Below are 17,262 nucleotides of genomic sequence, written 5' to 3' on the forward strand. Positions count from 1 at the left end.
TATTCGCCATCCCCGTGGTGACTCTGTCCAGTTGGAACTGTTGGCGAACTTGCTTGAAATGGAAGAGTTGCATTGGCGGGCTGAGGAGCTTGTCATCCCTCCTGAAGCGACTCCAGTTAAGCAGCCAATCCAAGGTGAAGACCTAACCAGCCGAGCTCAGTGCTGGAGTCCGATCTTTGAACAGATTATGACTGTAACTTTGAATTTTTGTGTCTATTATTACGTACTAGAGACCGAATACGACTGTAAATATGGAGTAGACTTGGAATTAGACGGAGGCGAGAGGACAGTCTCATGTCGGGTCTGGCGGGCCCCAGCCGGAGATGCTCGTTGCCAAATTTGGAGTAGTGTAATCAACGCGTGGATTTCTCCAAAACAAAGCAACGCGAGATCAGCCACAATCACATCTACCACGCAAAAAACATCCCATTCGCGTCTCACAATCTGAAGGCACATCAAACTCTCATTTAATTCTGGTTCCCATTGACTGAATCGCGCTAGCGATACTCGAAAGCGAACGCAATACATCCTTCCTCAGCAACACGTTGATATCGATATCATGCCCAGACCGGCAGCAAAGCGCAACCGTTTGGCGACGGTAGCCTCGAAACAGACTCAGAGTCATGATTCCTCGCGAGATATCGTTGGGTCTCGCGATATTTCACGGTCACCCAAAAGTGATGCATTGGGCAGTTCGCGACTTGCGAATAGCGCCGACCCATCCGATATTATACGACAGCTAAGGAACCAAACACCTCTCAGCAAAGCGCACGGATTTGCATTAGGGTCATCACCTGGAACCGAACAGGGGGCTACAGGTAGCCGACCACCTACGAGGGCCCGAGGCTACTCTTCTACCCTTTCTATTGCTGGGCGCAAAGGAGATACGAGCTCGAGGATCCCGGGGACGCCTGCTTTTGAGAGTTCAATATTGAGCAACTTCAGACGACGACCGCGGCAAGCGAGTATTCTACATATGATGCACGATGAGGATGGGTCATCGGATCTCGATGACGACGACTTTCTCGGTGGCTTAAGCCCAGAGGATGAATCAACACCATTAAATATTTCGCGAGGGAAATCATTGGTGCTTAGGCCTGCTGTGTCTTCCCCAGAAAAATCTCCATCTTTACTTTCAAGTGGTGAATCTTCGAAGCGCAAACGGTCAGTCGACGAAACCGAAGTCTCCAACTCGTTTCTCGATTTTGAAAGAAGCACACCTGGGTCCCCAGTATTAGGAATGGACACAAGACAGAGAGAATCCCCCGTTGATCTGCCCCGTTCAACAACACAATCTCCGGCTACTTTCAGTGAGACGATGGTACCGCCGATGAGCAGTCCTGTTCCGGGTCTCACTCATGCAATGTCTACACCAGATTCAGATCGGCAGGTTTCTCGTGCAAACCAAGTCCAGGTCCCTATGAACGTACAGCCAAGTGATAACAAGCTTCATATCTCAACAGCAGCACTTCAAGATAAACTTTTGCCTCGAAGGCGCCAGAAGAGGGTAGCGCGTCAGGGCGCATCCAGATTTGACGTCCTCAGCGAGTCGGATGGAGATGAAGTTGCTACACCTTCGCCAGATGATGACGAATTGAGTTACTTACCCTTCCGGAATCGGTCTCATATGCGACGACATCCAGGGAATAAGCCGAAACTGGTCACCAGTAATCGAGGCAAGACAGATATGAAACCTCACGGCAAAAATACCAAAATTATTAAACAAAACGGCATTAGCTCCCGTAAAGAAACAAATAATGGCAGAGAGAACGAGTCAACCGAGGTGTCCTCACCTTTGTCATCGGCCCTTGAGTCCGACGAGCTCGATTCTGAATTCGACCTTGAACAGGAGCTTCCGATCAAGGCTTATTTAAGTGAAGAGTTAAGAATGCAGGCTCTAAAATTCGCAGAGGTGGATAAATGGCAGATGGAGTTTGAGGATGTGATCACCAGCACTCATGAGAATGTGGCCTTTAGGTGAATGCTGTTCGATGCCCAAGATACGAGTTTCTCTTATGTTTGAGCTAGGCGTTAAATGTAAAACCGAGAAGTTACCTAAACCATCCCCCCTGTAGACTAACTTTAGATTTCATCGCGTCACCGGCGATTCAACTCCGCTGTCAAATGGAACCCCGCTAGTTTGCCGAGCAGGGCCGATGTAAGCCGCCGTTGCATTGGACACACATAAAATAGCTCCAGCCCCCAGAAAAGTGCGCTTGAACTTTTTTTACATAGTAGAAGGAGCTGAAAAATCATGACTTCTCTTGATACCATCCTCGCGTCCAAATATCCCGCCAAAGCACATGCTCGTCGGGTTGCCGACGGTCTCAAGGCTTTTGGTCATAGTGGAGGCGCCATCTACCTAGAAGCTCAAAAAACCCGCTTAATAGAAGATAATGACGAGCCGGTGCCCTTCAGGTAAGTGATATTTGGTCATGAATGGGCTACTATGCTTTGTTGGCAGGCCGTATTATTTGTGAGAATGTTGCTTATTTGTTGACTATCACAGACAACGACGTCCTTTCTTTTATCTCTCAGGGTGTTTGCTGCCGGACTCGTCTCTGATCTACAATATTGATTCTGATCAGTTAACACTCTTCATTCCTCCAATTAACCCAGATGAAGTGATCTGGTCCGGCCTTCCACTGTCACCTGCGGAGGCACTCGAGCGATATGATGTCGATAATGTGCTAGAGACACCTGAAGTCAATGCAACATTGGCGAAAATTGCTGGCGCAAAAGGCAGTAAATGTGCTGCTTTTGCGATTGCGGAGCAGGTATCGGAAGATATAAGATTCGAGGGCTTTGAAACCAACTTTAGCGTACTGAAGGGTGTCATCGAGGAGACTCGTGTAATCAAAGATAGCTACGAGGTTGCGCTTCTGAGGAAAGCAAACGATATATCCGCAAAGGCCCATATTGCAGCCATCAAAGCCGCCAAAATTGCCACTAATGAGCGTGAAATTGAGGCAGCGTTCATTGCAGCCTGTATCGCTAATGGAGCCCGCGAACAATCGTATCATCCGATTGTTGCCTGCGGTGAGAACGGAGCCACTCTACATTATGGAAAGAACGACGAGAACTTGGTCGACCAGGCTACACACCGGAGGAAGGACAGTGTTCTAATTGATGCCGGCGGAGAATACCGTACTTACTGTGCAGATATCACCCGCGCGTTTCCGCTGAACGGTAAATTCCTGCCAGAAGCTCGCCAAATCTACGAGATTGTGCTACAGATGCAATTGGAGTGCATCGATATGCTGAAGGAGGGGGTGCAGTGGGAAGACGTCCACGCGTACGCACACCGCATTGCGATCAAGGGCTTGCTGAAGCTGGGGATCCTGCGCGGTTCAGAGGACGAGTTATTTGACAAGCGGATTAGCGTTGCTTTCTTCCCACACGGCCTTGGTCATTACCTTGGAATGGATACGCATGACACTGGCGGCAACCCGAATTATGAGGACAATGATACTATGTTCAGGTATCTTCGTGTCCGGGGTCAGCTACCGGCTGGGTCTGTTATCACCGTTGAGCCGGGTGTAAGTCTTATCACTCCATTGTGCTGTCCCTAATTATTAATTACTGACTGTTTCTGCTATAGATTTATTTCTGCCGTTTCATCATTGAGCCGTTCCTCAAGAACCCTGATCTCCAAAAGTATATTGATGTGGATACCCTGCAGCGATACTGGGCTGTCGGTGGAGTCCGCATCGAAGATAATGTCCATATTACTAAGAATGGGCACGACAACCTGACTACAGCGCCTAAGGTGATAGAGGAGATCGAGGCTCTGGCTGCTTAGGGCCACAACTTTATAAAATACTGAATCCCAAACCTCATGCCCTCGAAAGGACATCATATATTACAGAACCATAGAGTAGCACAGCTGTAAAGGAAATCTTAAGTACGTAGAATCACCGATCAGTGGGTTTATAGGAGGCCCAGGACCTGCGGGCACAAAAACACATGGCGGTGCGTCGAGAAAAGCGGAGGTAGGAGGTTGGGCTCGGTGACAAGAAGATTACAAATGACGATGGATCGATCCGTTGATAAGTACGCCCCAAATTGCGAGTCTCTTATCGACAATCCAGTTTGTGCCGCCTACAGGCCACTGCGAAGTCGCTTCCTTCCACTCCCCTTCACTCCAGATTCTGTCTCTGCTCGGTCCTGTGCGCGTTTCTCTTTTTGGTCCAGGACCACGGTCAGGACGTCAAAACAAAACTGCGGAACATCGAGACATAGCTGCTTAAAGTCTTCGGCCGCTTCATGGCGCAAGACATGGCTCCTCATACCCCAAAAGTTCGACACGGGCTTGCGAATAGTAATATCATCGGGCGCCGTATTTGCATATACATAGCGGGCATAGGCCAATTCGCCGCGCGAGGTACTGTTGATGCGATGTATCTTAGAATGCGCAAGGGACTTCAGGGCAGGAATACCCAGTTTCTCTGCCAGAGTGTATACACGAGCATGTTTGAGGAGCTGTTCGCCAGTATCATCTGCTCCATCAGCGGTTTGTGGTTGTGAAGGTGCATAGTCTCGTGTATATTGATACTGTAGGAAATAGCCAAACGCTTCGACGTCCTCATAAGGGAGCTCAACCCGGCGCTATGGAATGTATGGTCAATTAAAGAACACCACCAGACGGAAAATAATGTGCCACTTACCGGACCTTCACCAAATGCTTTAACCTGCTCGGATAGCAAAGGCGATTCCAACAGTAAACTCTGGTGGGCAGTCATGGCAGTCTTTTTATCGTCGCTTCCAACAATAAGCTCGACAATTGGTGATGTCAAGAAACTATCGAGAAGGTTCGTGAGTATAGTCCCCATGGTTGCGGTTGAAAATAACACATAGACAGGCTTCAAGGGACACAAGTGAACGCGGCCGGGGCGTTGTAAACTTACTCAAGGAAGTGAAGCAATTTTGGGGGCTGCGGTTCTTCTGTTGGTTGCGCATCTGGCAAAGAAACGCCTTGTGTCTGTTCTGTTTGACCGTCATTTCCTGCGCTTGGAGCCGGCGTCATCTCTGCATCGACTAAAGTTTGCGTGCTCCGCACTGCATCTTCAGTTCCACCAACCTGCACCTGCGGGGCCGAATCCATTTTCGAATATCATGCGACAACTATGCCTAATCCAGCAACATAGATACTCGTGCTTCAGGCCGGATGTAAAGGATCTAGAGTGCAAGATAAGCTCGGGAAGTGTACAAAGGACAGTTGGAAAATAGTTAATTGAAGCTGATTGTAACTAACTGAAGGCAAATGAGCTCTAAATCAAGCTGCTACGGAGCTGTGTGCCTAGAAGAGAAATTGGGTATCCAATTAGGTGAAATATGGGAGACAAAGTTTGCCGGTTCAAACTTGATTGTAATCTGATGTTCAAGTAAACAGTCTGTTGAACACTATCAGCACGTGACCTGATATTGTGCTCTGGCCCTGCCGAGATGATTAGTGCGTAGCCTACTATTATTAGATTCAGATGACCTCAACCAGCCCCGAGGACTACACCAGCTAGAGTGCTGGACTGTCAGGCAGACCAGCGATGTCTCTGCTGCCAAATTGAACATCATGCCGTAGTTAGTTACAGACCCTTACTTAGTTAGTAAGGGTGCCCTTTTTGGTCAAGTGGTGAAATTGTATCTTTGTAGATCGACCAAGTCAAAATCAAAACCGCAGTTGATACACCTATGCTTTCTTCGCAAACATTGTAAGCTTCTGGCGCCGTTTCGTGTCTCAAGAGGTTGCAGTATAGACGCACCTCCATTGTCCACAAGTGTTCTCCATGGACGCGAGTATAAATGATCGCGCCACCCTAGTCGCATCCATTGAGCAGCATACGACGTAATTGCTGCCTGACAGCCCGAGGGCGCATCACCATATATGGTGCACATGAGGGTGCGGCTAATGACGGGGATTTCCAGTTGCAGCCGACGGAGGAATTTGGATCCACCCCCACCGCCAACTACAAGTGGCTTGTTAATCAAAGAATTTCAATCGTCCACACTTCAAACACGCCAATCCATATGTTCCGGTCATTTTTACTTCGATCACAGAAGTATTATTTCGCACGAAGCACGCTCCACGGAAATTCAACCAAAGCCAACCTCTGCATACGTAGCATGGCGACTCTCATCAACCCCACAAGGGACCCTAATACTTTGTCCAACTATAATAATTGGATTTGTACTCATAGCACTGTGAACTTTGAGATCCTTTTTGAGCAAAGGAAGCTTGTCGGAAATGTTATCCACAGGCTCAGATCAGCCACCAATGCTGAGACCCAGGAGGTTATTCTTGATTCGCACCACGTCGATATCGGTGACGTTCAGGTTGCGGGGTTACCCGTGAAATGGGAGCTTCTTCCTCCACTGGGCCCTTACGGGACCGCGTTGAAAATTAAGCTTGAAAATCCCGTTAAACTTGATGAAATAATTGACGTTAATGTATGCCGGGTCGCTGAGGTTAGTCACCGGCCAGACCAATGTGCTGACGAGGGTTATAGATCTCTATCGAAACAACTGAGAAATGCACCGCTCTCCAGTGGCTAACTCTGGCCCAGACATCAAACAAGAAGCACCCGTATATGTGTATGTAGCCCTTCCGAGGTTTTGTGGCTGCTTATTGTATTTAGTTAGAGCTAATGGTCGTTGGGATCCAGTCTCTCAGTGTCAGGCCATCCACGCCCGGTCAATTTTTCCATGTCAGGATACGCCTGATGTTAAGAGCACTTTTGACTTTAACATCACTTCGCATTTGCCCGTGATTGCTAGTGGCCTGCCTGTTCGCAAGTCCTCGAGCAAGCCGAAACCTGGCGAAAAGAGCCTTTACCAATTCCACCAAAAAGTCCCTATTCCAAGCTACCTGTTTGCTTTGGCTAGTGGGTGAGTGCAAATGTCACCAACCACAACTGTATTCACTCTTTCCTCTACTAATTTAGATAGCGATATTGTGGAGGCTACTGTTGGGCCACGAAGTGTTGTTGCAACCAGCCCTGATAAGCTTCAGGAATGCCAGTGGGAACTCGAGGCAGACACGGAGAGGTTTATTGATACGATAGAGGTTTGCTTATAGACTTGTTCTTATCAGAATATATAACTAATTTGTGAGTTTAGAAACTTATTTACCCCTATGCATGGGGCGAATTCAATGTCCTGATTCTTCCGCCCAGCTTCCCATACGGAGGTATGGAGAATCCGGTATTCACCTTTGCGACACCCAGCATAATTTCAAAGGTAGGCTCAAAAATAACCTGGGCACATTTTTTTGTCATTAATATAAACCACCAGGACCGGGAGAATGTCGACGTTATTGCCCATGAGCTGGCACATAGCTGGAGCGGCAATCTGGTAACTAGTGCTTCATGGGAGCATTTCTGGCTTAATGAAGGGTGGACAGTCTATCTGGAGAGACGCGTAAGCTCTGAAATCATACTTATTGTTGTTATGTGAATGTTGAGCACAGTTGACTGTTGTACAGATACTAGCTGCGATGTGAGTGATCTTATTCTGTTATGTCTTCAGCTTAAACGTTCATTGACCGGCCTCAATTTCATAGACATGGTGAAAAGTATCGCCATTTCTCGGCTATTATAGGGTGGAAGTCACTTAGAGATTCTGTTGAGCGCTATGGTCATGACCATGAATTCACAAAATTGGTTCCAACTCTCAAGGGAAATGATCCAGATGATGCGTTCTCAAGCATCCCGTACGAGAAAGGGTTTAATTTCCTGTTTTACCTGGAAAACCTTATTGGAAAGGATAAATTCGATCGGTTCATTCCCCATGTGAGTCTGCCAGTTTGCTCTTGTCCTGATAGATTTGATGTTGATTTCTTCTAGTATTTCACTACCTTCAAAGAGAAATCGTTGGACTCTGACGAATTCAAGTCCACGCTTCTGAGTTTCTTTGGACCGGATGCTGAAGCCTCCAAAATTTTGCGGGAGGTAGATTGGGATGCCTGGTTCTACAAACCTGGTCTGCCTCCGAAACCAGACTTTGATACGTCGTTAGCCAATGTTGTTTATGAACTGGCTAACAAATGGAGGAGCCTTCCCGAGTTTTCATTCCACCCTCAACCGAGCGATATCCAAGGATTGACAGCAAACCAGATTGTCGTCTTTTTAGAACAGGTCCTGCTTTTTGAACAGCCTCTGACTGCTGATCTGTCCAAGATTATGGGTGAAGTTTATGGGTTCGCTAAGAGTGAGAATATTGAGGTTTCCAATCTATATCTTCAAATTGGTCTTAAGGCTGGCGACAAGAGTGTGATTGAGCCAACCGTAGATCTTCTGGGAAAGATTGGAAGGATGAAATTCGTGCGACCACTGTAAGAAACCCACGCCAAAGAACAGTTGGTTAGGCGGGCTAACTAGTGCACAGATATCGAACTTTGCAAAAGGTTGATCATCAAGTGGCGATTGATACCTTTGGAAAGTATAAAGATTTTTACCATCCAATTTGTCGGGGTATGGTCGAAAAGGACCTTTTTTAGCAAAAGAACGTGTCATTTATTTAAGTAGCACCGCCCTTTAACAACCCGCACAGGCTGTTTCAATTGGTCTACCCTAAGCCTGCTGAGGGTTGGGAGCCCTTCTCAAGGACACTACGTACTTAGGTCCATAAATCTACCAGAAACATATAAGTTTCCATTTAAACCTTGCAGTTCTCTAGCATAACTAGACACCACCGCAAGCGGCATATACTATACAAATGAAGCCCTCTCTCACAGCCCAAGTCATATCGTACAAATGTCACACGTAAAAATAAGCCCTATTTTCCCGGCATATTCACAACTATCGCTTCTTCTCTACCAAAAGCTTGTCTGCATCAGAGGGTGAAAACACACCAGGTTTGCCGTTGTTCGATGTACCTAACTGGAAGATCAGATCCGCATCATCCAGCTTCGACAGTTCTGAGAGCAACCGCCGCATATAGGCGACAACACGCGCAACTTTCTCCCACTCAATCTCCTTCCCGTCAGAGGTGTTATAGCTCGCTTTCCACAAATTTCTCCACACGGCAGCACCTAAAACGGCATCTCCTTTGATGAGACCCTCGTCGTATGCGGCGAGAACACCACGCCACTGGATGAAGAGGTCCTTCAAGAACTTATTTCTTATAGCACGACTCGTCAAGCCATGGAGCACGTCCATACGATGCTCGGCACTATGTGAAAAGTGGTCGATCAAATGGCGCGAATACGTCTGAAGACTCTCGTGGGATGGTAGTGCCCGAAGTCGAGCCGTTAAAAGGTACATGTGGAGGAAAGTAATCTGAGACCACGTTGAAAAGGTTGGGACAAGACCTAATTCTAATAGTGGAAAAAGCGCAGAGTATTTATGTCAGCTCCTATTACTCGATGCAGAAAGAACACTCGAGTATGACCGGAAAACAAACCTTGATACCACCAACCGTCTCCGACACCTAGATCTTCCCCGGCCTCCGTCTTGGGAACCTGGGCGTTCTTCTCTTGTAGTTGGGGTATCCTGTAGTCCCCTTGGCGGGAACAAGCCTCGAATAGTTTCTGGGTCATTCCGTACGCAATGTAGGTTTCGGTCGCTCCACCAGGGCGCGGTGCTATAGCTCGCGCAAGTCTAGATGCGAACCTGGAGCCGTGCGTATTGACATTGGAAATTGGTGTCCTATGGGGTTTTGACGGGCGAGTTGTCTCCGGTGGACCCGCTGATAATGTGCATAACGAACGTCGTGAAGTAATGACTAGAGAAGCTGGGCGATTTGTATTCTGCACCTGTGTCTCCAATTAGTTGCGATGGAAAGGGAGTGTTTTCTTTCAGCAGTTCTCGAAGCTCAAGTATGGACAATCCGCAAGATTTTAAGCCACGGGGAAAGTGATGATAGTACCTGAAGTTTGAAGTATTGGCGACTGAGCTTCCCGCACCAGAAGCTGTTGAATTGTTTGGGCTGCATCTTAGACGAGGAATTACTCCAGCGCGAACTCCGGTCTTTGCTGGACCTTTGGTGAGTTATGAAAAATGGGCGATCATGGGTGTTTGCACTGTTTGCTGCCTGGCAGATTAGCACTCATCCTAATTGGTGGGTCGTAATCCTCAATCAGCATGGAGATGGGTGGGAAGGTAGGATACGAAGAAGTCAAGGTAGGTCCAACTGCTAGCTGGCTTTGATTTCTCAAGGAAAAGATGTCTGCTCTATCGTATGTATTTACACACAGGGGGTTAAGCTCTCCCACTGAACTTTGGCCTTATTGCTTCATTGGCCGGTCAAAGGAAATCAACCTAATGTTGCCGTGTAGGGTACCATACCAATGGGTCGGGGAGTTACTAGCTAACCAAGCGTGGGAAGCGGCGCCGGTTTATGTACCTGGACACCAACAGGTACCCATCGTCCTTAATAATCCTAGTATCAGTAAAAGGATTGCAGATGAGCGTCTGAATATAGGTTGCTTCCGAGTGTCTTCAAGCCGCCGAGCAGTCCCTCGCACCTTTATGCTCGGTAAAGTATGTAGTCGAAGTACGAATACGATTTCGCCTTTTTGAATTATTCACCGAGAACGACTCGCTCTAGTCGCTTATCTATTACGGGGAGAAGTTCAGAAAGTCTGTTGGCGTCTCTCATGATCGCTGGTATATCATCTCGTGAGCTGGCCAAGTTCTATATATGTATTAGCTTTGAAATCCGCTATTCTCAAATTAAACTTAACACACCTGCCGGACTGTCTCATATTCACATTCTCTGGCCTGATACTCTCTTATTATTTCGGACGTGTCAAAGTCGACATAGACCCTTGTATCCCGAAGCCGAAAGAGAACGTTGTCCAATCTCATGAAAAACCTTGACAGAAGGAGAAGTCTGTCTGGCATAACACGGATTTTGCATGACAGCATAGTAATCCCGTTATCGGCCAGCTCGTCTTCGTATAGTACTACGTCGTCGAAGAACAATATTGGGTCGGGGCGTTTAAGTAATTCTATCGGTATAGGAGTTGAGGCCTCTTCAAAGTCGTGACCTTGGGCAAACAAAACGGTTCCTTTGTAGTCTGTACTATACGACCAGTCAAATGGCTTGACAACCTCCTTTATACCTTCGTGAGTTGTCTCTCTGTTAAACAATCAGCGGTCGGGACTGGTGTCAGCCAACACATGTTCAGCTCACCTGCTCTTTTGCCATTCTCTTGAATACGCTACCTTGAGCATAGACTCTCCAGTCTTATCCACGTGGTCTAACGCATCAAATGCGTTAAAATTGATTTTCCATCCACTTTTTTCGTGTTCAATCGAAACAAAGTTATCGCCAAATATCATTTCTGGAGGAGCGATGCCAAGATCTTTTGTCATAGTTTCAATGGGCTCTGCCTTGAGTATGGGGAGCTTCTGAGTCGAAATCTTAAATCCCTTTACGACAATAGAATCGGGCGTCTGCCGGGTGGGCGAGACTGCAGCTGTATCTCCCGCGATGACGACGGGCGCTGCGCGGCCATTCGAAGTCATGTTTTTCTATGCGAAATGGCGATAATTTGGGATTATAAAAAACATGAATGGCCAGGTTTCCGTAGCCGAATATCTTTCTATATGAAAATAGTATAGAATAGAGTAAATCAATAACAGTGATTTTTAAGTTTGGAATGAATCGCACTGGTGCGCGCTGCGGAGAGCAGTTTCAATACCCCGCGGTGTCCGGAGAAAGGTGCGGTCCGACAGGTTGCCGTGGTGACAAGTAGAGCTTCAAGCCACCATAAACACCTGATGAGTTCTCAAATCCAACTTCAATTTCTTTTCCCATCGACAACCGGTGCTTTCGATAATACCTTCCGTTACACATCTACTTTTTAAATACTCAATAATGCTTGCTTAAACATATTATATTAAACTCTTCCCCGTCTCATTCGCTCCCCCCTTCCCCAACGATCCTCACACTACAATTCGCACTCATGGCGACTAAGACCTTGGAAGCTCGTTTCGAGCACCTCTCTGTTAAGGATGATGCCGGAACAGGAAACAAATCAGCTGGCTATCCTAAGCACAAGGTATATTTGTTATATCTAGGGCTCTATTAAGACGCTCCTACTAATACTGCTACCCAGAGTTCGCTATCAACTGCTGTATCCCTTTCCGGACTTGGAGTCACAGGACAGCTTACAAGCGGTGCGAACCGGTCGAATTTGCTCAAGCTAGCCTTGCAGAACACCAATGACAATAAGGTCAACTCCATGAACGTGCCTCAATCTCCCGGGAAAGTCACTCAAAACCCCTCATCGCTACGCAGCCTGGACGAAAACGGAGATTATGATCAGCCAGCACCCAGAAAGCTACATCTTGGAATGTTCGAGATCGGGAAGCCTTTGGGAAAGGGAAAGTTTGGCCGAGTATACCTCGCCAAAGAACGCTCATCCGGTTTTGTATGCGCACTGAAGGTTTTGCATAAGTCTGAACTGCAACAGGGCGGAGTCCAGAAGCAGGTCAGGCGGGAAATTGAAATTCAGAGCAACCTACGCCATCCGAATGTTCTTCGGCTTTATGGTCATTTTCAGGACAGCAAACGAATCTTTCTTATTCTGGAGTTCGCGGGCCGAGGGGAGCTGTATAAGCACCTGCGGAAGGAGCACCGGTTCCCCGAGTGGAAAGCTGCTCATTATATTGCGCAGATGGCCTCTGCATTGAAGTATCTGCACAAAAAGCACGTTATGCATCGGGATATCAAGCCAGAGAATATTCTGGTGGGTATACACGGCGAGATCAAAATCAGTGATTTTGGCTGGAGTGTTCATGCGCCGAACAATCGTCGGCAAACAATGTGTGGGACGCTAGATTATCTGCCTCCCGAGATGCTCAACTCTAACCCGCAGGGCAACTTTTACAATGAGAAGGTCGACTTGTGGAGTTTGGGTGTTCTAACCTACGAATTTCTTGTTGGAGAAGCGCCTTTCGAAGACACCCCAGTTATGACGCAAAGAAGGATTCAACGAGGAGACATGCAAGTTCCTTCGTTTGTGAGCCCCGAGGCTAGGGACTTGATCAAAAGAGTAAGTTTCTACAGTCAGTACCAGGTCTCTATTGGAGTTTTAACCTTTCTTAGCTGCTCGTACTTGATCCCGAAAAACGGATTTCACTTGACGAGATCCAGAAGCATCCCTGGATTCTCAAACATTGCGCAAAAGACGACCGGGGCATTAAACGGAGCTCAGGTTCGTCAAAGGACGGCAAAGCATAATGGTCATACGCATCGCAAGGGGTTTGGGTGTTTTGTCTTTGGTTTAGTTGTCGTCTGCTTTCATGGAGTTTAGTATATGGTGCTAAATGGTCTGCTTGGTTTTCATTACAATTATTTTCAGAATTAGCCACCGTGGACACAGAGTCTGTTTGTTCTCTTCCCAGCGTCCCAAATATGATACAATATGGTACATTTAAAAAGCCCCTGATGCCACAATTAAGAACCCGATCAGTATACGCCTATTACAACAAAGGAAGCATTATTATCGATAGATTTCGTCGAACGGCCGCGTGTCTCTAAAGCAACTGTCCCAAACCTCATTAACTACTTTCTCAGCGTGGGCTTTATCTTGACATCCTGGTCGTGCCTGTACTGATAAAATAGCCCTTCGCCGAACACACTCTTGGTGTTGTTGTGTAAGTTTCCACTGGCCACGTCGGAAGAACTCTCGGGCCCATCGACATTCTCCGCTCAATGAGCTGGCTCGAATCTGTTCAACATTAGTTAGTGTTTTCTGGGACATCAAAGGCTTTTTTTTTTCTTTTTTCTTTTTTTCGGTACCTCTGAACAAGCCGCATGCCTCAGGTTGTCAGTCCAATTAACCTTGAATCTTAAATGATCATAGGCATGGACCATCTCGTGGGCCAATGTATCCTCCAGATGCCCTTGGTCTTTCATTTCATTTGCGCAAAGCAAAATACCATATTCAGGATCAAAGCCCCCTGCTTTCCGGTTCGTACATCGACGACAATAAATATTATGGCTTGACAAATCACCGCCCAACTGCCGGATGCTGTCACTCATATACCGGATAACTGGGCCTTTTCAAGACATTTTTATTAGCCGCATGTTTAACTGGGCCAATTGGCTTCTGAAGCCGGGGAACTCTCAAACTTACTGTACTGCAAGAGATAGTCTCTTTGGTCATCACAGCGCTTGCAGTCTTCCGTTTCGTTTCGCAGATCTCGTGCTACGCGAAATTTCTCTCTTCCCTCAGCCGTCATCTTCCCTGTGAGGATGTTGAAGATGTTGCGCCAATGTGTAAACGTGTCATCTCCAGCTTGAAATCCCGTATCAGCGTCCTTTTTCGGTGCCGGCAGCTCACTACTCGATTGTGGGCCTGACATGACGTTTCTGATAGTTGGGATGTATGTTGGTGTACCTGACCATTGATATTCGAATCAAGAGCGAAGTTCGGCGAAGCTCTCCGCATTTTACCTTGGCGGTGTCCTGCGGCAGAAAGAAATCAACATCCTTGTTCGCAAATGAGTCAGTCGACTATGCTAACATAAACGAGGAGTTAAACGAAAAATATTCCTATTTGCCATATTATGTGATGTGAAGCAATCTGTTGTTTTTCTGGATACATTCAATTTCGCAGCGACAATGGCAACTGAGCGCCTGACCGTTGTCATCAAGTTGGGTGCGGGGATCCAGTAACCTTACAGTCACGGAAATTCTAACCACCTGTTTTCGAATAGGCACAAGCTCTATTGTCGATGAACATACCCATGAGCCTATTCTTTCAATTCTTACACTTATCGTCGAAACAGCTGCCAAGCTTCACCGTGACGGCCATAATGTTGTCCTGGTCTCTTCCGGTGCCGTTGGCGTGGGGTTGCGGAGAATGGATGTCGAGGAGAGACCAAAATATTTACCTCGTATACAGGTATGAGAGCCAATAAACAATTAGATCCATTATTTGAAAGCTGAATTGTTTGCAGGCGTTGGCAGCTGTTGGTCAGTGTCGGCTCATGAGCCTTTGGGACGGGCTATTTTCACATCTCCGGCTTCCGGTTGCCCAAATACTGCTGACTCGCAATGACATCGCAGATGTAAGTTATTTCTAGCTGGATATATCATTGCACCTTCTCTAATGATAGAAAGCGCACTCAATATGTTAATGCGCAAAATACTTTCGCGCAACTGTTTGATATGGGAGTGATCCCCATTGTCAACGAAAATGACACACTGGCTGTTTCAGTGAGTTATTTACAGGCTGCACGTATACTTTATCTGTATATGCTAATATACCCCACCAAGGAAATCAAATTTGGTGACAATGATACATTGTCGGCTATCACGGCGGCAATGGTCAAGGCGGACTACCTCTTTCTGATGACAGACGTTGATTGTCTCTATACAGCAAACCCGCGGACTGATCCTAATGCACAGCCAATTGAGGTAGTTTCAGACATTTCCTCACTAGAAGCAGATGTTTCTTCTGCCGGATCTGCGCTCGGGACTGGAGGCATGAGTACGAAAATTACAGCGGCGAGATTGGGAACTAGCGCTGGCGTGACAACAATCATCACCAAGAGTTCGAAACCCGGAAATATTCATGATGTTGTAAGATACCTTCAGGAGTTGAAGAAAGCAGTTGCATCCGATTCTGCAGATGGAGCGAACACCGCCTCTACATCGCAGACATCAAGTCCGCCCCTCCATACTCGGTTTCTTCCATCCGAAACTCCCATCCAATCACGTTCATTCTGGCTGCTTCACGGTCTGACACCTCATGGTACTCTATATATCGATCAAGGCGCATACGCTGCACTCCAGAAAAAGGCAAGTCTTCTCCCAGCAGGAGTTGTCGACGTTGACGGCCATTTTGGACAGCAGGAAGCGGTTCGGTTAGTGGTCGTGGAAAAAATATCCCCTGATGCTCTTAATGGCGATTTTCTTCACCCTGGCCAAGAGCCCAAAGAGGTTGGTCGTGCGTTGGTCAACTATGGTAGTCTTGAAATAGCTCGGATCATGGGCCACAGGAGTACACACATACAATCATTACTCGGGTATGCGGATAGTGAATACGTTTGTCTGCGCGAGAACATCTCGTTCTTTGGAAAGGATGAACATACACGACGATGAACGTTGCCAACGTAATTTTGCCTATACCATACCCCATTCATGGAAAATTATTGATATTTTTGAAAAGCGAACGATACCTACAATTATATGGCCTGATATTTGTTTCCTGACCTTTCTACCATCTTTGTGGACTACTTATCTTACTGTATATAGAGATCAAATATGATATTTGTCCGGCTGCAAGAGTGATAAAAACTCGTGGAATAAATATAAACAAGGGAGATCAATTCATCACCTACACATTATTTTGAACCGACAGGTACTCATGTGTCCGAGAGCTCACGCCGAGAAAGTTTTCAATTTGCCCACAACCTAATTCCAAAATCAACCCTCAGCGCCAGAACTATTTGATATTCACAAGTCTTAAGGATGCTGTGCAGGCGCAGCCTTGGGTTGTCCGTTAGTGAGAACGCTTGCAATCAACCGCCTAGGTCAAGTAATTCTGCAATATATAGCGTATACCACATACCGTGTTCTCAACCATAGTAACAGACTCTGTCTCAGAAGCAGTAAGTGTTGTCTCAACGGTTCCTGGTGACATATACTTTGTAGCAACTATGTACGGGCTGGACGGAAACTGGGGCGTTGGCGGAGTTGTCGCGATCGCAGTTCCAGGTTTCTTGGCCATTGGGGCATATCTAGTCGGGCCAGTCTGCAGGGGATAAGGGACTGCGTATGGATCCGCAGCGAGTTTTCGTTTCTGCATATCCACATCGGCTTCACTTTCGTTAATCCTGGGGTATAGGTCAGGTGTGAGAGACCCAGTTTCTTTCCAAGTTGCTGTTATCGCGTCGCGAGCTTTGACTGCAGTTTCTGCGCCTCGATTCGGACTATCGAGATTTGCAAGGACGGTAGATGCCAGGGCGAAGATGAGGGTGACCGTAAAAGTGCGACTGAGCTGCATAATGAGCGTCTTGTATAGTTCAAGGAGTTAGAGTCAATAGTAGCGCGGCGGAAGAAAATGGGAAAAGGGGGCAAGGTTGCAGATTAATGAGTGGAAAACAGAAGATATTTGAATAAGTGAAGACTTTATTATTTCCATCCACTGTCTTAGTTTCCACCCTGCTATGTACCCCCTTGGAAGATTGAGGTATGTAACCCTTCAAAACATTGATGGCCTGTATAATAAGGCCTTCAGGCAGTAGTAACATTTGGCCTTCATATTAAGGCATAAACAAGCTTGCGAGAGCTCCAGGTGGCGTGATC

The 17,262-nt window shown here is 46.9% G+C and overlaps 10 protein-coding genes across 10 annotated transcripts; 5 read left to right on the forward strand and 5 right to left on the reverse strand.

Annotated features, from left to right (window-relative positions):
* Positions 1 to 353: 353 nt before the first annotated feature.
* Positions 354 to 2,145, forward strand: ASPVEDRAFT_605101 (uncharacterized protein). Its single transcript, XM_040815532.1, has 2 exons — positions 354 to 1,977; positions 2,029 to 2,145. Exons 1-2 carry the CDS (start codon positions 560 to 562, stop codon positions 2,033 to 2,035), a joined length of 1,425 nt encoding a protein of 474 aa, XP_040666774.1. The 5' UTR covers positions 354 to 559; the 3' UTR covers positions 2,036 to 2,145.
* ASPVEDRAFT_605102 (aminopeptidase P family protein) lies at positions 2,146 to 3,915 on the forward strand. The gene is made up of 3 exons (XM_040815533.1): positions 2,146 to 2,418; positions 2,510 to 3,539; positions 3,602 to 3,915. The coding sequence occupies exons 1-3, from the start codon at positions 2,255 to 2,257 to the stop codon at positions 3,800 to 3,802; spliced, it is 1,395 nt and encodes a 464-aa protein (XP_040666775.1). The 5' UTR covers positions 2,146 to 2,254; the 3' UTR covers positions 3,803 to 3,915.
* A 65-nt stretch (positions 3,916 to 3,980) lies between these two features.
* ASPVEDRAFT_605160 (uncharacterized protein) lies at positions 3,981 to 5,193 on the reverse strand. Its single transcript, XM_040815534.1, has 3 exons — positions 4,908 to 5,193; positions 4,668 to 4,800; positions 3,981 to 4,608 (listed from the first exon to the last, which is right to left on the reverse strand). The coding sequence occupies exons 1-3, from the start codon at positions 5,102 to 5,104 to the stop codon at positions 4,102 to 4,104; spliced, it is 837 nt and encodes a 278-aa protein (XP_040666776.1). The 5' UTR covers positions 5,105 to 5,193; the 3' UTR covers positions 3,981 to 4,101.
* A 927-nt stretch (positions 5,194 to 6,120) lies between these two features.
* Positions 6,121 to 8,491, forward strand: ASPVEDRAFT_131075 (bifunctional aminopeptidase/epoxide hydrolase; the record flags this gene model as incomplete). The annotated part of the gene is made up of 10 exons (XM_040806781.1): positions 6,121 to 6,444; positions 6,504 to 6,588; positions 6,660 to 6,882; positions 6,943 to 7,060; positions 7,114 to 7,233; positions 7,288 to 7,413; positions 7,478 to 7,491; positions 7,556 to 7,784; positions 7,839 to 8,326; positions 8,380 to 8,491. The coding sequence occupies 10 exons, from the start codon at positions 6,121 to 6,123 to the stop codon at positions 8,489 to 8,491; spliced, it is 1,839 nt and encodes a 612-aa protein (XP_040666777.1).
* A 128-nt stretch (positions 8,492 to 8,619) lies between these two features.
* ASPVEDRAFT_40541 (uncharacterized protein) lies at positions 8,620 to 9,952 on the reverse strand. The gene is made up of 3 exons (XM_040812176.1): positions 9,862 to 9,952; positions 9,397 to 9,748; positions 8,620 to 9,310 (listed from the first exon to the last, which is right to left on the reverse strand). The coding sequence occupies exons 1-3, from the start codon at positions 9,925 to 9,927 to the stop codon at positions 8,793 to 8,795; spliced, it is 936 nt and encodes a 311-aa protein (XP_040666778.1). The 5' UTR covers positions 9,928 to 9,952; the 3' UTR covers positions 8,620 to 8,792.
* Positions 9,953 to 10,103: 151 nt separating this feature from the next.
* ASPVEDRAFT_190545 (TIP41 family protein) lies at positions 10,104 to 11,608 on the reverse strand. Its single transcript, XM_040809065.1, has 3 exons — positions 11,131 to 11,608; positions 10,683 to 11,076; positions 10,104 to 10,629 (listed from the first exon to the last, which is right to left on the reverse strand). Exons 1-3 carry the CDS (start codon positions 11,463 to 11,465, stop codon positions 10,516 to 10,518), a joined length of 843 nt encoding a protein of 280 aa, XP_040666779.1. The 5' UTR covers positions 11,466 to 11,608; the 3' UTR covers positions 10,104 to 10,515.
* Positions 11,609 to 11,747: 139 nt separating this feature from the next.
* Positions 11,748 to 13,667, forward strand: ASPVEDRAFT_40543 (aurora family serine/threonine-protein kinase). Its single transcript, XM_040812177.1, has 3 exons — positions 11,748 to 12,001; positions 12,059 to 12,997; positions 13,051 to 13,667. The coding sequence occupies exons 1-3, from the start codon at positions 11,906 to 11,908 to the stop codon at positions 13,183 to 13,185; spliced, it is 1,170 nt and encodes a 389-aa protein (XP_040666780.1). The 5' UTR covers positions 11,748 to 11,905; the 3' UTR covers positions 13,186 to 13,667.
* Positions 13,448 to 14,483, reverse strand: ASPVEDRAFT_190551 (mitochondrial inner membrane protease ATP23; the record flags this gene model as incomplete). The annotated part of the gene is made up of 3 exons (XM_040809066.1): positions 14,084 to 14,483; positions 13,747 to 14,006; positions 13,448 to 13,714 (listed from the first exon to the last, which is right to left on the reverse strand). The coding sequence occupies exons 1-3, from the start codon at positions 14,310 to 14,312 to the stop codon at positions 13,448 to 13,450; spliced, it is 756 nt and encodes a 251-aa protein (XP_040666781.1). The 5' UTR covers positions 14,313 to 14,483.
* An 88-nt stretch (positions 14,484 to 14,571) lies between these two features.
* Positions 14,572 to 16,056, forward strand: ASPVEDRAFT_52057 (glutamate 5-kinase; the record flags this gene model as incomplete). Its single annotated transcript, XM_040814569.1, has 5 exons — positions 14,572 to 14,608; positions 14,634 to 14,854; positions 14,910 to 15,020; positions 15,073 to 15,168; positions 15,229 to 16,056. 5 exons carry the CDS (start codon positions 14,572 to 14,574, stop codon positions 16,054 to 16,056), a joined length of 1,293 nt encoding a protein of 430 aa, XP_040666782.1.
* A 181-nt stretch (positions 16,057 to 16,237) lies between these two features.
* On the reverse strand, positions 16,238 to 17,110 carry ASPVEDRAFT_606403 (putative beta-1,6-glucan biosynthesis protein (Knh1)). The gene is made up of 2 exons (XM_040815545.1): positions 16,526 to 17,110; positions 16,238 to 16,443 (listed from the first exon to the last, which is right to left on the reverse strand). Exons 1-2 carry the CDS (start codon positions 16,958 to 16,960, stop codon positions 16,420 to 16,422), a joined length of 459 nt encoding a protein of 152 aa, XP_040666783.1. The 5' UTR covers positions 16,961 to 17,110; the 3' UTR covers positions 16,238 to 16,419.
* Positions 17,111 to 17,262: the final 152 nt, after the last annotated feature.

Source organism: Aspergillus versicolor (assembly GCF_001890125.1).
Source record: "Aspergillus versicolor CBS 583.65 unplaced genomic scaffold ASPVEscaffold_4, whole genome shotgun sequence".
In the NCBI taxonomy this organism is placed as follows: Eukaryota; Fungi; Ascomycota; class Eurotiomycetes; order Eurotiales; family Aspergillaceae; genus Aspergillus; species Aspergillus versicolor.